Source organism: Hyperolius riggenbachi, chromosome 1 (genome assembly GCF_040937935.1).
Source record: "Hyperolius riggenbachi isolate aHypRig1 chromosome 1, aHypRig1.pri, whole genome shotgun sequence".
In the NCBI taxonomy this organism is placed as follows: domain Eukaryota; kingdom Metazoa; phylum Chordata; class Amphibia; order Anura; family Hyperoliidae; genus Hyperolius; species Hyperolius riggenbachi.
In genome coordinates this window covers 104,118,406-104,144,105 of record NC_090646.1, presented here as the reverse complement: position 1 = coordinate 104,144,105, position 25,700 = coordinate 104,118,406, and the positions used below count along the sequence as shown (strand labels likewise).

Here is a 25,700-nt window from a genome sequence, read left to right as displayed (position 1 = left end):
AGTCATTTATGGCTCATTTTACTCAGGAAGAAATGTACTTCTTATTTGCATGTGTTTTACATTTTAAGATTTTTGCGACAGTTCCTCTTTAATTGCCCTTGTGGGTTTATTTATGTGGGCATGATGACTCAACAGTTAAAAGAACGAATTTCATCGCACAAAACTGTGATTAGGAATGCTTCCATGGAACAATCTGTGGCGGAACATTTTGTCAGATGTGGTCATAACGTGTCACAGTTACGCGTCATGGCTATTGACGGGGTGCCCAAAATTGGAGGGGTGGTAACCGTCAGAAAGAGCTATTGCCCAGGGAGGCAGGCTGAATAAAAAGGTTAGATGATATGGGTCCTGCAGGACTGAATAGGGAACGAGATCTGGGCTTTTGCTTATGATGATATTGTACTGTCATCATATGATTTGCTATAATGCTTTAATAATGCTATATGTGTTTCTTTTGCATTCTGTACATAATGATAATATTGATTGAGGATGCTTTGTTTTATTTGTTTTTATATGGCAGATTGTGCATGAAGGTGAGGGGAGTTTTCAGGCGTCTCTATGCTGACAAACCGATTCCTTTAACTTAGCGGGGCTTGTGAGTATGGATGTTGCGCTATGTTGTTTATTAGTTACTGTTGTTAAGGGCGGCACTGCTTGTGCCGTTTCCCTATGTATTGAGCGCACGTCCCTTTGTCTCTATTGGCTGAGGCCGGCTGTTCTCCCATAGGTCGGTGTGAACATGCAGATGATTGGCTCATAGCCGGTCACGTGATTTGTCATGTGACTGTCAGTGTCTGATCGCCGCTTCCGTATACAGCTGGCGATGATGAGCGTGATGCGGGGGTTCTATCGCCACCATTGGAATAAACAGCTGGCGGTTTCAAGTTTGCAGCAGTGAGCTGATTGGTGAGCATACTTTTAAAATTATGTGTACTGATTGGTGCAACTTTCACATGCAGTTCCCCATCAGGTCCCCTCCCTTCCTAGGTGATGTATAGGTGTCTGACCCACCCTGAGGGGTGGGATTATAGGTATATAATGAGATTGTTTGAACATGTTCATTGCATTTGACACTGTGGCAACTTGAGAAAGGCCATATAGGCCGAAACAGCGGGCTGTCGTTGCCTGTCACTTTTATGACTTAAATAAAGTATCAGAGCTATCAATACTCCATGTGGTGCCGATCCTTCATTGGAATCTTAAACATTAATAGGATATAGTGAGAAAATAGTGGCCCATTTTATAAAATGACAATGAATATAGACAGTTGTTCAAGCAGGACTCCATTTTTGCTTATAAAACAGGGAGGATGATTCGCAACTGTGCTTCAGTGAAGTACAATTAAAGGGGCACTACATCGAAAATCTGTACATTTTTAAATAAGTGCAAAATATACAAATAAGAAGTACATCTTTTCCAGAGTAAAATGAGCCATAAATTACATTTCTCCTATGTTGCTGTCACTTACAGTAGGTAGTAGAAATCTGACAGAAGTGACAGGTTTTGGACTAGTCCATCTCTTCATAGGGGATTCACAGGGATTTATTTATTTTCAAAAGCACTTAGTGAAGGGCAGTTGCTCTGTCCAACTGCCACAAAAGTGTGTAGCGAGTAGGAAAGCTGGCCAGCCTCATTGCTAAAATACTTTTTAGGGATTATCTTTATAAAGAATACCAAGCCTTGCTGAGAATCCCCTATGAAGAGATGGACTAGTCCAAAACCTGTCACTTCTGTCAGATTTATACTGCCTAATGTAAGTGACAGCAACATAGGAGAAAGGTAATTTATTGCTCACTTTAGTATGGAAAAAACATACTTCTTATTTGTTTTTGTTTGCACACATTTTACAATTTTTTGCCATAGTGCCCTTTTAATGCGTTTCTGAGGGCCAGATTTATCAAAGCATTACCTACAGTTTTTTCTTCTAAAACTGTTCTAACCAGCAGAGGAACTATTCTGAATGATAAGAAACTTCTCAAATCCTACGTAATAACGGCAGTTTAGCATGGATTTCTAGAGCTGCACTACACAGTTAAGAAAAGTGCAAATACATCCCTAAACTGTTGCAGATTAAGAAGTGCTTAATAGCAGTTCTACCGATTGTGCAGCAGGGCAGGCTAGACATGATTTGTGAAGGGCTCCTCCCCTCTCACTCAGATCCTGCTGACAGGAGATGTGTTGCTTACCTCAGCAACAGCTATTTCCCTCACACACTGCACTGCCTGAGAGACCTTCCTAACGCCTCCTATTCCTAACAGTTCAAGTAGGAATCTGCACGATTTAGTGATTTCTTAGGATGTCTGAGACAGTCTGAGACTTTTTACCATTCTCAATGAAATTTTGAAAACAAGATGGGTGTAAAGATTACGATTTTTTGCATTTGTTTTATGATCCCTGCAAGATGAGCCCCAGGCTGTGAGGGTCACCAGGGGTAGGCAAGGGAAAAAGTTTGGTGAACATTAGGGGACCCCATCAAAGTTTTGCTGGGATTTGTAGTTACAGCCCTGTTTTGTACAATAAACCTAGTCCACCAATCGGTGCACCTGGCAGAATTTTGATGACCTCACCCCCATTTGATACCTCCACCCCAACATGGTGACCCCCCAAGTCAAAAGGAAAATTTTCTAGGAGTGATTGTACAAGTGTGATCACCATAACCCCATAACAGTAGCTGCCGGGATACCCTCGTGCATAACTACTGTACTCACCATAATGTTTTTCCCCCTCATAGCAATGATCATATCACTCCCCCAGTATCAGCATGCTCCCACAATATAACCATGCCCCCCCTCCCCCCATCCATAGCCATGCCTCCCATCATGCAGAGCAGTGTGGAAAGTGTCATTATAGGCTAGCATTTCGGCAATCACTGCTGTCATTTCACTTCTGCCTGCTTTGCTGTCCTGGAGACTCCCTTTGCACTATCGTCATCTCTTAGGGCTCATTTCCATATAGCGTGCAGGGACAGCGTTTACATACATGCGCGGCAATTCACCTCTGAATCACCGAGCATGGTTTGCTGCATTTCGGGGCGCTTCAGCCTGCGATCCCAGTGTAATGAATGGGATCAGAAGCCGCACCCCCCGCCGGGAGTGATGCGCTATGCCCTGCATGGAAATGAGCCCTTACAGTCAGTGCTTGAGAGGTGTGAGAAAGGTGCCAACAGGAGATGAATGTGAGGAGAAGGCTGCCTCTGAAAGAGCAAGGCAGGTGGAAGAAGAGGATCAGGACAGCTTCCCATGGCCATTATTAAAAGTTACTTGTGGAAACTTGGGAGAGTAGTCCCTGTATTAGAGAGAGGGAAGGTAAGAGTAGGTCCCTCCTCCATCCCCCTCTGCAGCCCCAGGGCCTCCCCCCCCCATTAATTAGTCTAGTCCAAGTCACATCTTTGCAAAGGAGCATTTCTTCAAAAATATTATGTGCTTGGAATGAATGATTAGTGCACAAAAGATTTTTTATTTATTTTTTATTAAACAATGTTTACTTTTGCCAACCATACAGGTGAAATTTTACAAACTGAAATGGTATGCCATTAGCCCCCCTTTGTGTTCTTTACCCAGAACATGTAAAACTAATATACCATAATAAATACTGAGTATAAATACAAAAGTTCTTGATACAAAAATTAGCACTAGTGTAAACACTTGTTATTAACTCCACTGTTGCGCTATGCATAGCATTACTTCTTGGCAGTGAAGGATTTTATGTGTTCATAATACTTAAAAGAATTGCTGTGGTTGGTGAATGTTAAAATATCCCCCTACAATCCGTGTGGAATACATCTGCTTGAAAGAAATGATTGAATCATCCATAAAATTGGTCACATCTGAGCATCAGGCAGAACTGTGTTGTCTGTGGTACAGAAGCTTGATATTCAGCACACAATGGTACATCGTCTTCATGGAGAATAGAAACGCGCCTGGAAGTACAAGACGGTGTTGGGGGAAAATGTGATTCATACATGGCTAAGTCGTCTATGGAGACATGGCTAAGTCATCTATTAAAACATAAATAAGTTGTTTATGGAAACATGGGTAAGTGTTCTATGGAAACATGGGTAAGTGGTCTATGGAAACATGGGTAAGTGGTGCATGGAAACATGGGTAAGTGGTGCATGGAAACATGGGTAAATGTTCTATGGACACATGGGTAAGTGGTCTATGGATAAATGAGTAAGTGGTCTATGGAAACATGGGTAAGGGGTTTATGGAAACAGTCAAGTCGTCTATGGAAACATGGGTAAGTGGTCTATGGACACATGGGTAAGTGAACTATGGAAACAAACATGGGCAAGTCAACTACTGAAAAATGAGTACATAATCTATGAAAATATGGCTAAATGATCTATAGAAACTTAGTGAAGTACCTCCATGGCAATAAGGTTATAACTGACTGTTTCCTGACTTTAGACTGTAGCGGTCTTATTTCACAAGGATATCATATAACTTAACTATATGAGGCCTTCAGTATTTTCATAGATGACAGGTTATCCATCATAACCCAAACCATAAATATTTCAATAAATATTGTACTTACTGGTATCTTCACTGCCTTCTACCACTGGTCAGTCGCACTAAAGAAAAAATAAAAGGACAAAAAACAAGGTTACCATCACTGATAAAGTAATAAGATGGTCTCTTTCCAGAGTGCAGCCATGAAAGAGATGAAACACTTAGTAAGTGAGATGAGCACAGCAAGTCCCAGGCAGCTGTGGATGGTAGATGAGCAGTACAGTGAATGACATGACAAACTACAACAAGCCAAACTAGAGGATGACGAAGATGGCAGCTGCAGATAAGAACCTACATATGACTGTTTTAACTTGTTTTACAGCAAATATACTTGCTTCTTGTTTTGCTGCTTCCTAGCAGGTGGGATTATTAATTACTGAGATTATTAGCCAGATAGACACAAGATAAGAACCTTCATGGCTGGCTAATTATAGTTTTATCTCACCATAATTGTATGTTTGTGGGCACTGTGTGACCTCTACTGGCATTCCTTGTCAGTGAGTCTTCGGAATGAGATAAGATTGCTTGTAAATACATATGAACTCAAAATGCACTACGCTAAAGCTATGTATAGATGCTGGTTTGAACTCGGCTATAGCTGACAATAAAGACCACCCATCCTGTCCGAGAATCATGAGTCAATCCAGCATGGGAGCTGCTAAAGATCTGGGATGCCAGGAGTTTTGCCAATGGAGAGGTGAGACACTGCACATGAGCATGTAGGGGAACACTTTACACTTGGGGGGACACCGGCTGGGAGTCCATCGATGGTTGTGATATGGAACACTGTTACCACAGCACACCCTATCAAGCCCCTGCGACTGAGATTTTTACACCATTCTTGACTGATCCATTTGAATGATTTCAGCTAGAAATCGATTGAAAGATTAATCAGTTGATTGTCTTCCGATTCAATAAACGTATTGAATCTTAAGAACGATCAGGCTACGATATGGAGTGATGTATGGGCACCCTAAGCTGCTCCTTGTTGGCTGACCATCACTACACCAATGCCCACTAATCCTGTCACCAATGGCCAATGGAAGCAGCCAACTAAGACAGGTAAGAGGTGGGCACAATTTTTTATTCAAGCCTGAGCCTCGTGCCATAAACAGCTTGACACAGGTTCAGTTTCATACAAGGATTTCAAAACTGAAACCAGAAACTCCAGTTTCTATTTTCTGTTAACACACATAGTTTAAAATGAGCCAAATCTTACATTTTGTAAAACTTTGTCTCGTCTCTATTTTGTGCTTATACTTATTTGTTTTGTATTTTCAGCAGCTGCGAATCTCTGATAAAGGGCGCTATGCCTTGCTATATATTTTCCAGTCAAGAAGCCAAAATAAATGTTTCAAAACACGCTTTTGTAGAGTATGATTCATTTGCATAAAATATACACATCTTACAGAGCACAAACTATTGGGAATATAAATTATGAAACAAGCAGGACAAGAAAAAATAGCTTGTAGATTAACAAGGACATAAACAGACAGTTCCATAGAGCTACAAATACAAACAGGCTTGTTATCAAAGATTAACAGAAACATCATGACAAATCAACATTTGCTTAAAGAGATCGTTAATTTTAAGCCACTCATAGACTAATCATCTCAACTAAGCAGGACATTCTTGAAGAACCATAAATATTCTCAACATATAGGTTACAGGAGCCATATGTATTGTTAATCATGCTCTTCTTTTAAACAAGTTCCGTAATGTAGCTTAGGACTTTTTATCCCAAATTAGCAGCAGACCTCACTTACAATTTTTTGTAACAGTCTGAAAATATGCAAGATGGCCATCTATTGGCTGTCAGCAGTTATGAGGTGGCTAAACCCAGTGGCCAGTGCTTCCATGGGGCCAAAAACGGCAGTTGCCTAGTACCCCAAATTCCATAGGGGCCCCAAAGTCAGTGACTGTAGAGGTCACACATTTATTTTGAGAACAGTATTAAAATTTAAAGGGGCTTCACATTCATTTTATTTTCACAGGGCCCTATTATACCAAAAGCCGTCCCTGGCCAAACCAAGCACATAGCTGTTCTATAACCACATCTACACAGTCAGATCAATAGTTAACTGGAGGGAAGGCTGAGAAATAAATCTGCCCATAGACATATGACCAGATGAGGAATTTTTGCTGCTACTGTATGTGGACCCTACAAGTAGCATCTTGTTGACCATCCATAACTGCGATGCCCCTAAACTGTGTCCATGTGGATGAGGTTACAAATCAACGTAGTGGTGTTCTGTGAAAGTGGTAAAATGCTATGATTTACTACCCTGAGAAACATCTGTGTAAACGAGACCTCACGTTAATGTCCAAGGAGGATCTCTTGTCTAATTAGCTGGATGCCAGTTTCAAATACAGCGGCAGAGGGCAAAATCTCCAGCCCAGAAGATGACCACCTTGAAAATGATGTGTCTTGTGCCTAGCCCCGACTCGAGCTACAGGGTTATGCTGCTCACTGCATGCAATGCCAGCTGCTGTTAACAGAGTCTATAGTACATCTGTAGAAGTGAACCTCATAGACTGAAGTCATTCTCAAAGCTCAATCTTGCCTTGTTCGTATGCTTTACCTTGAATACTGACTTCAAATGAAGCTCCTCCTACTAAGAGCAATCTATGATAGTTCTCCATTTTCATGAATACTTTTTCCCATTTCATCCCTCCCTTACATGCAACAGGTGAAAAACGAGAATGAAAATATTTTGGGCTATTCAATAAACGTCAACTAGACTGTTTTGAAATCTGTCTTAAGAAAATACTGTTTTCCTTTGAAGGAAGTCCTTCACTAAATTAAATCTAGTGTAGGAGTGAGTTGAAGGATATACCACTAGCTATATGTTCAATCGGGTAAACAATTGGTTTATTCCTCAATACAATCGTGGTAACAATCAATATTAATCTGAATATTACCATGGCAAGCTGTAACATTGCCTGATGTAGTACAAAACTATGTGGCCAACGATAGTTGATCATCCTACACTTCCGCCCATACTCAATCTAAGAGAGCACACCTTTTCCAAATCAACTTTTGATCAATATTTTACTCAGGTTGATTTAATGTACTGACTGTATCTATCTATATGAAAACTGTGTAATAATATTTGCCAACTTTAAATCTAGGCATACACTAGTAGATAAGTGGCAGATCAGGTAAACAGTTGATATCTCTATGACAGTGATTGTTTTTCTGGTCCCTTTTTGAACTAGAAGACACTAGACAAGATTTCAATAGTAATCTGGTTCAATAATGAATGCACTGCTTCTTGCTGGTGTACAAAGAACATGCTAATTGCCTGCCAACCACTCACCAGCATCAATCATTATAAAAATTGACTTTTCATAAACATTCATTTTATATTTAGCTTGAAAATATGATTGAATGTAGCTCCAGTTTTTATTTTAGGTTTTCCAGAGGTTCAACTCAATTATGGTTTAACTTTTAACATAAAAGTGTATAATAGTGATAACTCCATAGTTTGATTTCTAACTGCAGTGTTCTCCCTAGAATTATTTTCCAGCCGGGTGGCATGAAATAGTAGCCGGGTGGCATGAAAAAGTAGCCGGGTGGGTCGAGTTGAAAATGCAGGGCAACTGTGCTTACAGCATAGGAGGAGTTGAGCCGATGACAGCCGGGTGGTCACCAAATCTAGCCGGGTGGAGCACCCGGCTAAAAGAGCCTGGGGAGAACAATGTGCTAAGGCAGGACATTTTCAGGTATAGTGGAGATGCCTCCATTTCCCTGGATGCCAGAGATCAGAATGTAAACTTGGTTGACCAGAAGCCTCTGTACATGGAAGATGGGAGCGCACACTCTGTAGGCCTAGACGTTCCAAAAGGAAGTACAGTATGATTGTTGAGAATAATTATGATCAACACTACACAAATGAGTTAAAAATCTGAAAAGAATCCAGTCATTAGAAACAGACCATCTGTTATTTAGCAACAGAAAAGAAGAGAGGAGAAAGCCGGAACCACGGCCAACATGAGGTAAGCAACAGAGAACATTTAGGATACCTCCACACTCTCAAACCACTGGTGAGCTTTCATCAATCATCTTGCCGTGGTGGGGCAGAGGCTCGAGGGAATCTACTCAAGGTTTCAAATGAAGATAAGCTATTTGAAAGTCCATGGTATAAACAAAAAAGTCACTAGATGCAGGCCAGGGAGTATGTAGTAAAGAAAAAGTCATCAATGTCGTGACAGCAGTTACAGATTCATGCAGTTTTACATATCAACTGGAGACGATGCCACAACAAGACCACTGCCAAAATACTAGAAGGACATAGTGTAAATTAGCGTGTGCCCTATGAACATAACACAGTGTATTTCAGTTCTTTCAGAGTCTCAAGGATGTTTATGCTGACAAAGGTCACTAATGCAATTCAGTAAAAGTTTAATCTGACAAAAATAGGGCAAATGGATATTTTAATTACAGGTGTAGTCAGGCAAAATCATCTCCTGACATGTTAAACTCCTTAACACATTAGCCCCTATCAAATTTCCCAGCTGTTTTCAAACAGACATAACTCAACTTACTTACAATGCTTCAGGTAGATGAGCTAGGTTTGGAACTCAAATTTAGAGATTTCAATGCTGGAGTCTATAAGAGATATTAAAAGCAGCAACAGAATCTATTCTATTATTGGTATCTATCCCAAAATTTGGATTGATTGAGGCTTGAAAGAGACACCAAAGTCTCATAAAAATGATCTTTTTATTTCAAAAATGTCTTTAACATGATAGCCCTAACTAAAACACTGCATCCCAGCAGCTGAAATCTAACTAAATCCCCTCTAACTCCCCCCTCCCTCTCCCCCGCAAAATCCACAACTTTCTTAGTCTTGGATTTTGCTGCTGGAGGAGGCAGAGCTTTCAGCCGCAGCTCTGCCTCCTTACGCGTCAATCACCGTGTATCTCCGCCTCTCCCCCGCCCCTTTCAGTGAAGGAAGACAGAGGGGCTAGCGGAAGCGGCGATCCGCGCTGATAGACACATGGAGAGGCAGAGCTGCAGCTGAAAGCAATGCCTCTCACGGAAGCACTGCCCGGATTGCGCCCCGGGGAGTTTGGGGGGGATTTAGTTAGTTTACAGCCGCAGGGATGCAGCGTTTTAGTTAGGGCTATCATGTTAAAGACATTTTTCAAATAAAAAGATGATTTTTATGAGACTTCAGAGTCTTTTTAAGCTACTGAAGACCAGGGTCTACAGAAAACTTGATATAATGGCTTTCGTACTGTATATTGGTAGAGATTACTGTAAATCACATAGGTAATGCCTTCATTGCAGCCCAATCTGCCCACACAACGAACAGTCGCCGTTTCGAACGAATCAACCATTCTTTGTCAAGTGATAGCTATGCTATGCTATCACTTGACAAAGAACGGTTGATCTGTGTGGGCAGATTTGGGCTGCAATGAAGGCATAACCTATGTCTGATGGGACCTTCATCCATCTGTATGCAGCAAAGATTTATTTCTACAACTGAGCAATAGTTACATTCTGGAAGTTTCTGGATGTCATGGCAATGGTTTGTTCACATTTTTGGTGAATAAACAACCTGCTTTTTAAGAAACGGCCAGTGCTGGTCATCTTTTTCTTGTGGCCTATGTATTTATATTAAACATGCAGTCTGCTGGAGCTTTTCTACTCGGGATCCCACCCATAATGTTGTTTGTAGAGATGGCCTTTCTTGTGTTCTCCAACACCAGTCAGTTCCCATGGTGTCAGACTACCAGTTTTAGCGGATTATGCCAATTATATTATTTACTCTGAGGCGCCAGGTGATACCCGGACAGACTGTTGTGTACTCCTATTTGCTATTGCCTGAGGAAGCGGGTTTTAACCTGCGAAATGCGTTGCGAATGTCCCCTGGAGTGTACCAATAAATCTACTTTGTTTTTTGAATACACAGCCTGTTGTGTTTGCTTACAGGAGGTAAGTCCACCAACTGCCTCCAAAGCATTTTTAAACCTTTTAACAATTGATTTTATCCTTTTGGCTCCTCTGTTCTCCAATGCGCTATATTATTTACTCTAGTTATGGTACCTCCTTAAAGTGAACCTAAACCCAGGACTTCCTCTCTGCTATAAAACACAAGCAACTGCATAATAACCTTTGCAGAAAAACATTTCCTTGTTACAAATTATAGAGCTCCTCAGACATGCTGCAGTGTAGTTACTTCCTGGTTTGCTGAGCGCACCTACAGGGTTAAACTCTTGTATTTACATATAGCCTGTCTGAATGGCACGCCGCGGCACAGTTCAGACAGAGATGACAGCTCAAATTACAGTGGCTCCTTACTAGCAGATAAGGGAGAATTAGACAGGCTGTTATCTGTAAATGCAAACAGCGGGGATTTCTCTGTGTTTTCCTTCTCTACTGTGAAAGGGTTTAGGTCCTCTTAAAATACCCCTGTCCTCAGTACGTGACTTTATCAAGATCTTAGCTAACTTAGTCTGGAGTGTTGGGAGACCAGAACTGTGAGCCCTGATGGTTATATGCTAGATTCCACGGCACTAGGAAATAGCGGTCAGAAGAGAAACCAGGTTGGTGCCCTCATGAGTTGTAACTGTCCTATAAAATGAACATACAGTAATTCCAAATGATTACCTCTTAGACCAAACAATAAATAGCCCAGGAGTCTGACTACCTGTAGGAAGCAGCAATAATATAATGGACAATGACTGCAGATGTCCCCCTCTCACTGTGCAAGAGTACTACCTAAGGGCCTGTTTCCACTACATGCAGATTGGATGCAGAATGCATGCAGAAAAACTGATTGTAATGAATGCCCATGGGAAAAATCTGCATCAGGAAAATCACGTTTAGTGGAAACAGGCCCAAAGACATTCATTGGAGTCCGTTTTTCTGCATCCATTCTGCATCCAATCTGCGTGTAGTGGGAACAGGCCCTAAAATACAAATGTCATAGAGGGGACTAAGAGCAGTGATTTGGATGCCACATTTTCCTAGTATTGTTCCCGCTGCATACACTTTCACAGTCAGTAAGATAAGGGCTGGTTCACATTGAGCGCTTGCCCGCCGCTTCCCGACGATCACATTTGGGTCCGCAATCACGATTTGGCTGCAAAATTGTGATTCCCGTGTATAGAACGAGAATCCCAGTGCAATCCACCCAAAGACGCTGCATGCAGCATGTTTGCGATTGATCGAAATCGCAAAGGCCGCAATGTGAATGTATCCATAGGGATACATTAGTAGCAGCGCGATCAGCAAAGCGCTGAAAATAAAGCGCCCAGTTTGAACTAGCCCAAAGTGTTATTCTACACAGGAATGTACATCAGCCAGTTCCTCAGAGCAATGCACTCTGTCTTACTGAGGCTGAAGCTGCATTCACGCTGAATGCCCTAAATATTATGCAAGTCAGGGTGGGTTTTGACTATAGTTCTTTGACATGACTGGCCCATGGGCATGCTAATTTACATATGTGGGCCGTACAGGAGATGCTATTGTGAGGACTAGGGATGGTTGCTAATCATTTCTAGTTAAAAATTTTATGCAACTTCATCCAGCTTGGCAATGAATAATAATAATTTTAAAAAAGTCATCGCGTATTACTGCATTTCACTGGTCCACTGCCGAGTTGTTAAGTAGGGTTATCAAAAATTGCATCCAAATTCCAAAAAGGCAATGACAGCAAATACACTGAAAATCAATGGAGATTTGCATAGCTGGGTCACACTTCACAAAATAAAATTTGCATTTCTTTCTGCGTGAAAAAAACGTACATCTTGCATCTTTGTGGCAAAACGTGCATGTTGAACTCAGATGAATGCGCATAGTGCCCGTAAAAAATTGCATGCCTGGACAAGTGTGAAACCTGCCTTAGGCCTCTTGCACACTGCACGCGATTCAGATTCAGATTCCGCTTTTTAATCAGTTTTTACATCCGATTCAGATTCCGATTTGCAGTGTGCAGGGAGCAAACTGCAAATCAGAATCTGAATCGGATGTAAAAACTGATTAAAAAGCGGAATCGGAATCGGAATCGCGTGCAGTGTGCAAGAGGCCTTACTCTATCTACAACAGAAAAAAGGCACCCCCGCCAGGTTTCATTTTCTAGCACCTATCACAGTGTGACACATTTAACTCACGGTTTTCTGTTTGTCCCGATTTCAGACTCAAAGGATACCTGAATTGCCATGTAGCATGATGAGATAAACATGTGAACACATAGCACCAATCCTACTGAGAATTTACCTGTATGTTATGTTGAAAAACTTAGGAAAGTAGATGATTTTGTCTCAGCTCCATGAAACAGTCTGTCTTGTGTCTGAGTGTGCTAAAATATATGAACTATTGACCTTTTTTTCATTTATACCCAGCACTCAGAAGCTCGATTCTCTGCCAGGAAAGTGTTTTATGGCTGTAATTCCTTATCAGTGAGAGATGCTTTAGTGTGATTGCGTCTTGACTGCAGAAAAAAACTGTCAGTTGCACAGCTGAATATTAACTCTTTCAGGCAGAGAAAGAAGAAAAGCAACACAGCATATTTATTTGTGTGCTTGGCACTGTGCACTCACATGTCTATCTCATCATGTCACTTAAAGTGAACCAAGCATCATTTTTAACTCCCAGGTCAGCTTGATAGCAAATTAAATATGGATGCTAAAATATTGTTCATTATTAAAAAAAAACTTTCATTTTTTTACATTTAAGGGTTAAAATTACAGGCAGCAATCCTCTTTCTCCTGCCCTGAGGTCTGTCACAAGCAACAGGCAATGGAAGGCTGATAAGGACTCTAATTGGCTTAATTGACCACAAGCTAAAGTTCAAACAAATCCATTAAGCATTAGGGAGGTGGGGGAGGGGAAGGACTGTACTTCAAAGAGATAAGATAAGTGACTTGTTGAACTTTACACCAAGGCTGGATAACTTCAGTGAAAAGGGAGCAGGGAGAGTAGCTTCTTAAACATGGCAGCCCTTTCAGCTATTTGAAAGCAGGAGCTGCTCAGATCCCTTTAAGCTTCCCCTAAAGCATGATTTGGACATAAAACTGATATTTACCACTTTTACACCCAAAATAAGATAATGAGACTCCAGGAAAGTTCTGTTTAGGATCAGGACTTCGCTTCAGGTTATCTTCAACATGTAATGGAATGTTTGTAACTATTCTGTAAATCCTTGTTTATATCTGAAAACATGAGGCGATAAAACTAAAATACTTGAGCTGAGTTGTTTATGGTTTGTTATAAATACAGTATTTTGATGCTAGAATTTTGCAGCTGTTGATATTAAGTATGATTATGGATCATAAAATAAATGCGTAGATGAGCAGATCTGCATCACTGCTTTGTTGCACCTACAGTATATTATTCAATCCTACAAGCAGAAGCACAGGCTTATTAAAAAAAAAATGTTTGGCAGCATTAATAATCCACATTTTTCATAAATCTCTACATAGAAGTCATGCTCTGAAGCGTCAGCATCAGTCCTACTTAAAAGTAGTTTATCAGTAATAAATCACATCTACAGGCTGCCTCAGGGACACATCAAATATAAATTTAGCGGTGACATCAATGGACTCATTGCAGTTCAGCAGCAATACGGTATGATTGTGTAATACGTTACTGGGCAGGACAACCTACCGAGTCAAGACAAATAACATTTATATTGCGCTTTTCTTCTGGCGGTCTCAAAGCGCTTGAGCTGCAGCCACTAGGGCGTACTCAGCAGGCAGTACCAGTGTAAGGCTCGGTCCACACTACATGCAGTTACAGAACGCAATACACAGGTCCGGGTTTCGGTTTTCAAAAACCAGAACGTGCATGGCAAAAAACGGATCTGTGCTGCATGTTTGCAGCGAAGAGGGAGATCCGTTTTCCTATTGCCTTGCCCTACCCCTGTGTGTATCCAGTGTCCTTGAAGTCCCGACAAATCTGGACCCTGCATTCAGTTTTTCAATTTTTGAAGAGGGAAGCTATTTTTAACATTGGTATCCGTGGCTCCGGTTTTGGTCCGGGCCCCAAAACGGAGTGACGGATATGTTTTTATAACAAGGTGAACCGGCCCTTAGGGAGTCTAGCCCAAAGACTCCTTACTGTATGGGTTCTGGTTTACTGAACAGGAGATGCAAACCCTGGTTTCCTGTGTTAGAAGTAGAGCCCTTCACCATTACACTATCCAGCCACTACCAGTCTCTTTACACCTTCAGCAGAGACATTCTCAATTCAGAATATCTGTTCCCATCAACTACTAAATTCCTTACAAGGATGTGACACTGCTGGATTCTTCATTGATGAATTCCAATGAAGTAGTCGACCAGCAGTGAAGATTTTCAATTTTCTGTTTAATTCACAAAGACAATCAATATACAGCCATCACCCAGTGTAGGTATCAGGTGTATGTATAGCCCTCAGGTATAAGTAGCTCTCAGATTCTCACAGCGCCGTAGGGCACACTTGGAAGTGAGTGTGTCTACATTGCAGCCGGGCAGTAAAACACAACGGACAGTCGCCGTTTCGAGTGGTCTCCCGCTCTTTGTCAAGTGCAGTGGCATAATGCCTTCTGAGTTCCTAGCTCCTTAAATACCTACCCTCCTATCCTACTCACCAATCAAAAAACAGGTGGACCTGAAGGAGAACTAGGCAAGTGTGGGGTGGATCTTCCCTCCACAGTATGGGACCTGCCTCCACTCTCTAGGACACCCAATCGGCTGTAAATCACCGCTTACCTGGAAGTGTGAGATTACCTGGCCTTAGTGGCTGCATAGTGTAATGGTCAAGGGCTCTGCCTCTGATACAGGAGACCAGGGTTCGAACCCTGTCTCCTCCCGCTGAGCAAGCCAGCACCCATTCAGCAGGAGACCCCGGGCAAGACTCCCTTTTTCTATGTGCACCCTCTTTCCATATGCAGTCTCTGCTGTAAATACCTGTATGTTTTTTTGCAATAAATGGGCGTTTTATTTGGATGTGCCCAGCCAGCTACTCTCTTTTTATCAAGATGTCCGATGTCCTTTTTTTTGGGCTTAGAGCACTCCATGGAGAATTAAAGGTTGGTATTGAGCACCTCATCTACCAACAATATCCATACTATGCTGGATTTATGCCATGCACAATAACAGCGGATGCCACTGTCTATGGCACAAATCCCTTGTTCAGGATACACAGTTCAAGGCAATCATTTGACACCGCTCACACCACAAGCATGGTGCTAGAAAATACTTTTTCTCCAAGGCAGTCAGCATGGGCAATTGAAACAGATCCTTTTTTTATTTTCACTTGAATATCAGGGATTTGCGATTTTTTTCATGTAAAGATATTGGGAGAATAAATCTTCTGATACGTAGAGGGGACATTTACCATAAATTGCTTGTGTGTAAAGCGGCATGGATCTTCTGCTTAGGGACACGGGCACCTGACGTTTTCAAAGTACGTTGGGATTTAAACTTGATATATTTAATTAAAATGTATACTCTCTCCTCCCCACCCCCCCTTTGAAGTTTCTTGCACCTGCTATTTGTAGCCCTTTTATTGGGTGCCACGGGACCCAAAATTTAGACCCATTAAAGGCATTTGAATGGGCGCCTGTGGCTGCACACAAAAAAATAGCGGTTTTGCATTTCTGTTTGCGCAAATTGGCAGCAGCCAATCTTATGCTAGGTACACACCATACGATTTCCTGGCAGATTTACCTGCCAGATCGATTATTTCCAACATGTCCGTTCTCAATTTCGATTGATTTTTCAATTTTCCAATTTTTTTTAGTTGTTTTTTGAAAGTGTTTTTGATTGATTTTCATAGAACTGAATAAAAATTGATCAAAAAGAAAATGATGAAAAAAATAATTAAAAAAAGATCGGCAAATCAAAAAATCGATCGAAATTTAGATTGGACATGTTGGAAATAATCGATCTGGCGGGTAAATCTGCCAGTAAATTGTATGGTGTGTACCATTAAAGGGAACCTAAACTGAGAAGGATATGGACTTTTCCTTTTAAAATAATACCAGTTGCCTGACTCTCCTGCTGATCCTGTGTCTCTAATACTTTCAGCCACAGCCCCTGAACAAGCATGCAGACCAGGTGCTCTGACTGAAGTCAGACTGGATTAGCTGCAAGCTTGTTTCAGGTGTGTGATTCAGCCACTACTGCAGCCAAAGAGATCAACAGGACAGCCAGGCAACTGGTATTGTTTAAAAGGAAACATCCATATCCCTCTCAGTTTAGGTTCCCTTTAAGGTTAGCCGTGTGTGTGGTAGTTATGGTTAGCCATGGGGGATGGGGAGGGTGGTGGTTAGGGTTAACCATGGAGGGGTTATGGTTAGGCATTAGTATTGGGAGAGTTTAGTGTTCACCATGAATATTAAGTTACCCTTCAAATTAGCCTCCTTTTGCGAAACCATTCAGCTGAGTAATAGAGAATTTGTATGATCTGAACCCTTGAGTGGTAAAAATAAACCTCATATTACCTACAAGTAATACAATGGGCCTCATTTACTAAGGCAGTTCCAGAAATGACCCAACACAACTGGACTGGATTGATTAAAACAAAAAATACTGTCTGCTATTAAGTGGCCACTGTCGCTTGAGTCGTATTAAGGTGCATACACACCTTTTGATGGATAACACCTACTTGGATGAGGGCCTAGGTTTTAAAAAAAAATGCAGTTCCAATTTTTTTTATTTTTTGTTTGTTTTGGAGGATTGTTTCTGGCATGTGCACTGCAATGGAGATGCTTAGAGAGCTTTGGAGATGCCTCTGTTAATTTAGCCCAATATACCTTTTAAGTCGGACTGAAGCCTTTTCTAGAAAGTTGCTATAAATATATATTTTGCATGCGAGTATAAATTACGTCTACAGAAATTCTAGTGCAGCACAGCAATATCATGCAAATAAAAATAAAAAGCATGATGCTTTAAATAACTCATGAGGTCAGAAAAACATGCACTCATGCACTTCAACATACATTTTACCTTGTCATTATAGGATTGCGTATACCATACAAATACTCATTATGATAACCATTATTACCATTTTCCATACTGTAATAAAACAATTGCGTGAATAAAATAAATACAATAAAATGTGACATGTAAAAACCTCAAAACAATTAAAAAGTGGGAGAAAACCAAATCTAAGTTGCTAAAAAAGAAAAAAAAAAAAAAAAGAAAAAAAAAACAACTGACATGATATATTTTTGCTCATGAATTACATGTTACAATAAAAGATAAAAAAAATGTCCATGCAATAAGTGCTTTCAAGATTGTAAAAAATAAATAATAATAACTTTGTTAAAACAACAAAATAAATGAACCACAGTTTTCTATTGTGCATTCTGTTGGAAAAGCAGTGCGCCCGGTAATATATTTTACACGTAAAAGCACAGACCAACACATTAAAAATAGTACAAAAGACAAATAGCCGCTCTGTTAAAGTTATAAAAAATAAACTTAAAAAGACATAAAAAGTAGCAAAAAAAAAAAAAGCTTACTTTTTCATGGGAACAGTTTCAACACTAAAAGATATAAAAAGAGGGAAGATTACTTAAAAATTATAGTAAATAAATCCTAGTAATTAAATTTTGTGTACAAAAATCATGTTTGTGCTCTTTAGGGGGTTAGATATAACCCTTATTGTATGGTTGAGGAATATTTCAAGCATCCCAAGTGCCAAGGACATCTTTGGAAACAAAGCAGGAAGATTCCATAGCACCAGCAATGCTCATGGTATGAATGTCTTGTTTGGATGAAAGCAAAGATCAGGAATTATGGATAACATAGGAAGGGAAAGGTTCTCTAAGAATGAATCTGAACGCAAGAAATAAGCATGGCTGGGAGTTCAATGGTAAAAACAGTTATCATAAAGTGAAATGCCAAGTCCCTGAAACAGAAGTACTGTAGGTGAGAGAAGAGAAACTAGTTAGCATTGCGTGATATCACCAATGGAGCATTTATAGCAATACTTTGATTCTGCTAAGGAATATACTGTATTTGTCAGTGAGAACTTGATAATAAAAAACAAACGTATATAAAAAAAAACAACTCCCATTAAAATCGCAAATGTGTACCCCAGTAGAACCTCGCTAACTACAGACATATGAGAGGAACATTCAATAACCTAATAGCATTGGGTTACAGACTACCCAGGAAGCTCATGGTGAACCAGAACTCCTAGGAGTGATAAAGTACTGTAGGTGAGAGAAGAGAAACACAGGACTAAAAAAAAGCCCTCTTACTAAAATGTTAAGCAAAACAAAAGTTTGCCTTCTTAAAGAGAATCTGTACTGTAAAATCCTTACAATACAATACAATAAAAAGCATACCATTCTATTCATTATGTTCTCCTGGGCCCCTCTGTGCTGATTCTGCCACTCTCTGCTGCAAACCTTGATTGTAAAATGCTTACAATACAATACAATAAAAAGCATACCATTCTATTCATTATGTTCTCCTGGGCCCCTCTGTGCTGATTCTGCCACTCTCTGCTGCAAACCTTGATTGTAATTGCCAGTTTTAGTCAGTGTTTACAAACAAAAGACATGGTTGCTAAAAGCTTGTGATAGGCTCAAGTAAGCAGAGTGTGTGAGTCACACAGAGCTTGCAGGGGGCCTGGAGAGGGTGTGTATAGCTTCTATCCAATCTCAAGCAGCACAGCACATTCCAGCCAGACTGCCTGAGCCCGACAGAGGAGTGAAGATTAGATCATATAACAGAGATAACACAGCCACTGTGCAAGTAGGAAAGGCTGCAGTAAGCCAGATCACATTAGAACAGGCAAAGGAACGTATAGGATAGAAGAAATAAGGATGAACATTTTGTTACAGAGTCTCTTTAAAACAGAAGGTATTTGGGATAATTTCTGGTTGGAGTGAGCATATGATGTCTCCCACAATGCATCACTGCTGAATACGCAAATCATTCTTTGTTGTCCCTGTAAGCTAAACACACCTCCAGAACCGCTGGGATTCAATGATGTGTCAGCTTGTTAATTGTACAGAGCCACAATTATCCAACATGCATACAGACTGTTTCAGATTGGTTGATCTTCATCAGTGCATGGCATGGATTAATGTCCTATTTTCAGTAGACAAACTTTTGTTTTGCTTAACATTGGTTTATAAAACTTATCCCATGAATTATATCACCTTGCATATTAACATTTATCTCTCCTCATCTGTCTGACTTCACTACTCTGACTCAACCCAAGATTTATCTCTCCTCGGGGTTGACAAATTAACCAGTTGTAAAATCGGCATGCGCAGGCAGCACAAGTCAATGTTATCAGTACTTATGTCAATTCTGTAGCGTGCATTGTGCAATGTAACATAACATGTGTTATGCTATTTACGCAACGTGCATTAACCGGATAACACGGGTTGCACTAATTGTTCAACGTATACTAGGTAATTGCCACTAATAAGTTCTGGAAAAATTGTCATGCATTTCCTGAGTATGCCAATTTTACTGCTTGTGATTTATCTGCCCTTGTCTGATTATCTTATAAATCAGCTTTTCTTATAATGGTGGTGAAAAATAACTAAGGTGAGATAATTCAAGACAAAAGATTTGTGAGTCAAACCCAATGTCACCTTGTATGAGTTCAAAGTCTCAACTAAAATTAACAACTAACTGAAAACAGATTAACTGCCTTATGACCGCATCACGCTGATTGGTGTGAACGTGGCAGCTCTGCCAGGATCTCGTAACGCCAAGTGGCATAAAGTCCTAGGGGCGTGATTTGCTGGGGATCGGCTGTCCCTTCTGGAGGCTCAGGAGCGATTGGCTCTCATAGGCTATGATAGCCGATCACTGTCATTGGCTGGCTGGGGGAGGGAGGGCTGGGTAAAAAAATAAATAAAAAATGGTACATTTTATTAAGAAGAAAATAATATTTAAAAAAAAAAAAAAACTGCCTGCAGCAGCGATCAAAGCCCACCAACAGAAAGCCCTGTTTGTGGGCAGAAAAGGGGTGGATTCATTTGCGTGCATGAATCTGTGACTCTGCAGCAAGCCACTAAAGCTGCAGAGCCCTACTTTGCACAAAATAGCCTGGACACTGGGGGTGGGGGTGGGGGGGCTCTAGGAAACAGAGATCAGCAAATTTCTTTCCCTGATGAAAAATACTGATCTGTTTTTGCTAAAGCCTTAAAAACAACATTCTTTTGTTTTGCTGTAGTCCACAAATGTCCACTTCCTAAACTCTACACTGACTGCCCTACTATGAATCAGCTGGCTGCAGTACCTACTACTGTAGAAAGGGGAAATATTCTCCTTACTTCAAGACACAAATTAAATGAACCTTTCCAAGGCCACCAATAAATATGACACCATATTTACTAGGGAGCAGACATGACTAATTTATTAGCCAGTAGCCACCAACCTATGCAGACTTAGGCCTCTTGCACACTGCACGCGATTCCGATTCAGATTCCGCTTTTTAATCAGTTTTTACATCAGATTCAGATTCCGATTTGCAGTGTGCAGGGAGCAAACTGCAAATCTGAATCTGAATCTGAAGTAAAAACAGATGGCCTCTTGCACTCTGCAAGCAATTCCGATTCAGATTCCGCTTTTTAATCTGTTTTTACATCCGATTCAGATTCCGATTTGCAGTGTGCAGGGAGCAAACTGCAAATCTGAATCTGAATCTGATGTAAAAAACTGATTAAAAAGCGGAATCTGAATCGGAATCGCGTGCAGTGTGCAATTAAGGGAGTTCCCAGCAGGGAGACATGATAGATGGGTGGAACACAGGGATGTGGATGTCTCAGTACAGCAGATGCAATACAAGAAAGATGTTCACAACGAATCATTCAAACATGACCAAAACGGCCGACCACCAAAAGGGGTTTATTTAAAAACAATAATGTGTACTTCTTTTAGGCTCATACGCATGTCCAATTTAATGCACAACCAACCACACAACATGACCAACCACTCAACAAGTTGTTTACCTGACAAGTGCGTACACAGACCAACCAACTATACAACCAACTCACTTAATATGATGTGTGCAAGCTAAATGACAAACTTGTTCAAAAGACTAGTGCACACGTTCCAACCTGCCTGTTAGTTGGTCCGATTGATCCACCATTTGGATCTGGCAAATAACTGTTATCAGTTGGTCATCTGGTTGTTTGTCAGCTGTATACACCCAACTTTATCTTCCAACAGACAAGTTTGGAAGATAGTTGGACAGATTGTTGGTAGGTATGTATGAGCCTTTACTGTATTATCCCTATTTTCTCATTATTTCCCACTTTCTCCTATTTGTAAAGCAGTGTCAAAATAGTAGTAGGGCAACTTATAACCACACTCATCTTTCACCATCTTATTGTTGGAATGGCGCTGTCATATAAATATAGTATATACAATATATCTCACCCTTTTGTGTCTTGGATTTTGTTACACATTTATTCATATTCATTTTATCACTGTTATTGCCAACTACTAATTCTGTATTTTGTACCAACTCTGTATTTTGTTTATTAGTGTATACGATTGTCTGTGTTATTTTGTAGCCCATGTTTGTTTCTTACTTTGTACAGCGCTATGGAATAGATATGGCTCTTTATAAATCAATAATTATAATAATATATATTTATAAAGCAACACAACATCTTTTTACTTTGTACTTCCTTCTGTAGAATATCAACACTTTTGGCATTTGTTTGCTATTTTTGCCAGTTTAAAGAGACACTGAAGCGAAAAAAAAATGATGATATTATGATTCGTATGTGTAGTACAGCTAAGAAATAAAACATTAAGATCAGATACATCAGTCTAATTGTTTCCAGTACAGGAAGAGTTGAGAAACTCCAGTTGTTATCTCTATGCAAACAAGCCATTAAGCTCTCCGACTAAGTTAAGGTAGCCATACACTGGTCGATTTGCCATCAGATTCGACCAACTGACAGATCCCTATCTGATCGAATCTGATCAGAGAGGGATCGTATGGCTACCTTTACTGCAAACAGATTGTGAACCGATTTCAGCCTGAAACCGTTCACAATCTGTTGTGGTGGTGGTGGTGCTGCCGCCGCTCCCGCCCGCCCGCATTACCTGCTCCGCCGGCGCGACTCCAGTCCCCCGGTCACCGCTGCTCTGTCTCCGCTCTGGTCTCCGGCCCCGGCATGCTTTACTTCTTCCTGCCCGGCAGGAAGTTTAAACAGTAGAGCGCCCTCTACTGTTTAAAGTTCCTGCCGGACAGGAGGAACTGAAGCATGCCGGAGACCAGCGCGGACACGGAGCAGCGGTGACCGGGGGTAGTCGTGCCGGCGGAGCAGGTAATGTATGCGGCTCTATTGCGTCGGTCGTCAGGTACTCGAACGCCGCTAGCGACGTGCTCCCTACCCGCGGGCGATCGACGCTAATTTTCCGCACGAAGCGATCGACGGGATCGGACGAAAAGGATCGTAATTCGGCGTGTAGCGCGAACGATTGGCAGCAGATTCGATCCCAGTGATCGAATCTGCTGTCGAAACGGCGGCGAATCGGGCCAGTGTATGGCCACCTTTAGTCTTGGAGAGGGCTGTTATCTGACTTTTATTATCTCAACTGTAAGTGAACTGTATACTTTTTCTCTGCTAGAGGAGAGGTCATTACTTCACAGACTGCTCTGAAAGAATCATTTTGAATGCTGAGTGTTGTGTAATCTGCACATATTATAGAATAATGCAATGTTAGAAAAAACACTATATACCTGAAAATAAAAGTATGAGACTATTTTCTTTGCTGCTAATCTTCTAGAAATTATTCACAGTACACAGCCAATTCATTATATCATATATTTTTTTTCCGCTTCAGTGTCTCTTTAATGCCATTCTTTTTTTTTACTATTTTAGACATATGACAAAACACTGTCAAATGCGGCAAAGAAGTGTTACATTCGATGATCACATTTAGCACATTACAAATACACACTGTGGTGATCATTCCCCAATGTGATCGGCTGTTTGGAGTGGAATGAGATCATATGTTTGCATTGCTGATCGCTCACATAGCAATCTGATGGACAATTTCTGAATATTTCACCAACATGTAGGTGGTATGATGAGTTTACTCCTAAGTAATCTATTGGAGTAGTCATCAATCTGTTTCATTTTTTCACTACATAATATTTTGTTGGAAAGCCATTGAGACAGACTTTTAAACACTTTCCATGAATTTCAGTCTAATATATACACAGATACTCTAAGAAGTGCTCTCATGCTATTCAGATGTGGTAAAATTGCCCAAAAATTTCCTCAAAAGACGGGCTCACCCTAAGGCTTAGGTGCCATCACTTGGCTAGTTCTATATGAAGGGTATGCTTGATTTTGACTCAGATTGTTTAGGCGCCGGGGCATTGGTCTGGCTATGCAATAAACTATTTTTGAAGAGGCTTTAGACGTTTCTTCCCATGATGTGCCGACCTGTAGTAGATTCCTGTAATGAAATCCCTCCCAAAGCCTAACTTGTGTTTTCTCTTAATCATTAATTCCTTCCTCATGTCTAAGTCTAAGCTCTCCCCATCCCACCTTCATCTTAACCTCTTCCTAACATATAGTCTTCACCTCCATGCGTATTCTTAAAGCATAAACTTATTAAAACTAACCTAAAGCCTTCCTAAAGTCTAACCTATAGAACTTACCAGTCCGTTCTATATCCTCAAGCTGCCTAACCTTAATTATGGATCTAAAACAATATCCACCTTTCTTTTTCCTAACCCTCATTCCAAATTTTTGTCCATCAGGGACCAAAATCTTGAGAATTGGCATTTTAGTCCTATAACACCTTGAAATTGGCATTCAAATTCATGCCTTATATCCAAAATAACCCTTATAACCAATAAACTCCGTAAGTACCATACCCAACACCAGTACACATCTGTACATCAGTGAATCAAGAATGTTTGGCTATGAGGAACAATCAGGTGAACTAAATTTGTTGAAGAGATGAATAGCTCTTTCATTACCAAAGGATAGGGATAAAAATTCATGCTTGCTTAGTCCTAACTTGGACAGCTTCAGAGTGCTTTTGATATAAAATCTTTCGGCAGTGAGATGCAGCTGCCATCTAGCTTCAGTAATCGCAGTAGAAAATTACAGTTTGTGTCCTTTGATGCCAATACACAAAACAAAAGTGTGATATTTGAACTTACTCATCGTAGACGTCTTCCGTTTCCATTCTGCGATAGTACTTTGCTAGCTTGACGGCAAAAATTATGGCAGGGATTAAGAATATTGTGGAGCCTCCCAGCCCAAACCAGAAAGAATTCTGTAGGGAGAAAATACAGCGCTTTATATGAGAATGTTGAGTTGTGAACCTGTATGCAAACACAACACATGAATTATACAGCGAGGAACAAAGGGAGATCCCCACACCACACTCTTAAGGAACTTGCATTTATTGTTCCATCACTATACACATCTGACCGTATTGCCAATGATCATTTCGGGGCCGTGCAAGGTCCCCTTTGTCAAGGCAAACATCTGTACTGTGCCTTGACAAAGGGGACCTTCCGTGGCCCCAAAATGATCGTTGGCAATATGGTCGGATGTGTATGGTGATGGAACAATACATGCAAGTTCTTTAAGAGTGTGCTGTGTGGACTTCCCTTTGTCACTTTGGATTACTTCAGCTGCTTGGTCCAGCACCCCCAAAACAGGTGAATGCTGTGTGCGATTCTTTGGACTTATATAGCGAGGAGGCCTGCGAACTAAATAGGTACAGCACTTGAGTCTTCTTACTTTACTATTTGAGGAAGTTCAAAGTTTCTAATTATAAACGGAGTTGATGTCAGACATGTTTCAGTTGGAGTGAAAGGATTGAAGCTTATTACCATCTTACAGAAGGACTGAGCTATTAAAAACTTTGCCATGCTTGCTAATAACAGTGCCTTTTAGATCTATAACCTTTGATCATTTTTTTTTTGTGAGTCTCCATTGCTGTGAACGCTGTAATTTCACAAATTAAATGTTCTTCTAGACCAGAAGCACAAAATATTTGTGTATCTGAACCAAAACACTCATCTGAAGGTGGCCACTAACGGTCCAATTTCTAGCGAAAAATCGTTAGAGCGATCAGACATTCTGATCGGATTGGTTGTAAATAATCTCCATTGGTGGACACAATTGATTATGAACGAGTGAAAAAAATGTCGTCCGAATGAATTTTCGTCGAACCAAAATTTGGATTTTCTTTTTGGTTGTGATAGATAGGAAGCAAAGATTGGTT

General features: G+C 40.6%; 1 protein-coding gene across 13 annotated transcripts in view; it reads right to left on the bottom strand.

Moving 5' to 3' along the window:
- Positions 1-3,451: 3,451 nt before the first annotated feature.
- Positions 3,452-25,700, bottom strand: part of PROM1 (prominin 1) — a 290,410-nt gene continuing 268,161 nt past the window's right edge. For 7 of the 13 annotated variants that reach the window (XR_011030564.1, XR_011030551.1, XR_011030552.1 and 4 more), the window contains 6 exons: positions 24,625-24,740; positions 17,975-17,998; positions 17,457-17,525; positions 8,538-8,636; positions 4,537-4,573; positions 3,452-3,919 (listed from right to left, as the gene is read on the bottom strand). Coding sequence is in view for 4 of the 13 variants with exons in the window: in XM_068277815.1 (XP_068133916.1) it covers positions 4,555-4,573; positions 17,457-17,525; positions 17,975-17,998; positions 24,625-24,740 (228 nt within the window). In the remaining 9 variants the exon portion in view is untranslated. Of the gene's footprint in view, positions 3,920-4,536; positions 4,574-8,537; positions 8,637-17,456; positions 17,526-17,974; positions 17,999-24,620; positions 24,741-25,700 lie in introns of those variants that run through there. The other 6 variants (XR_011030558.1, XM_068277815.1, XR_011030563.1 and 3 more) reach the window with 6 other exon arrangements.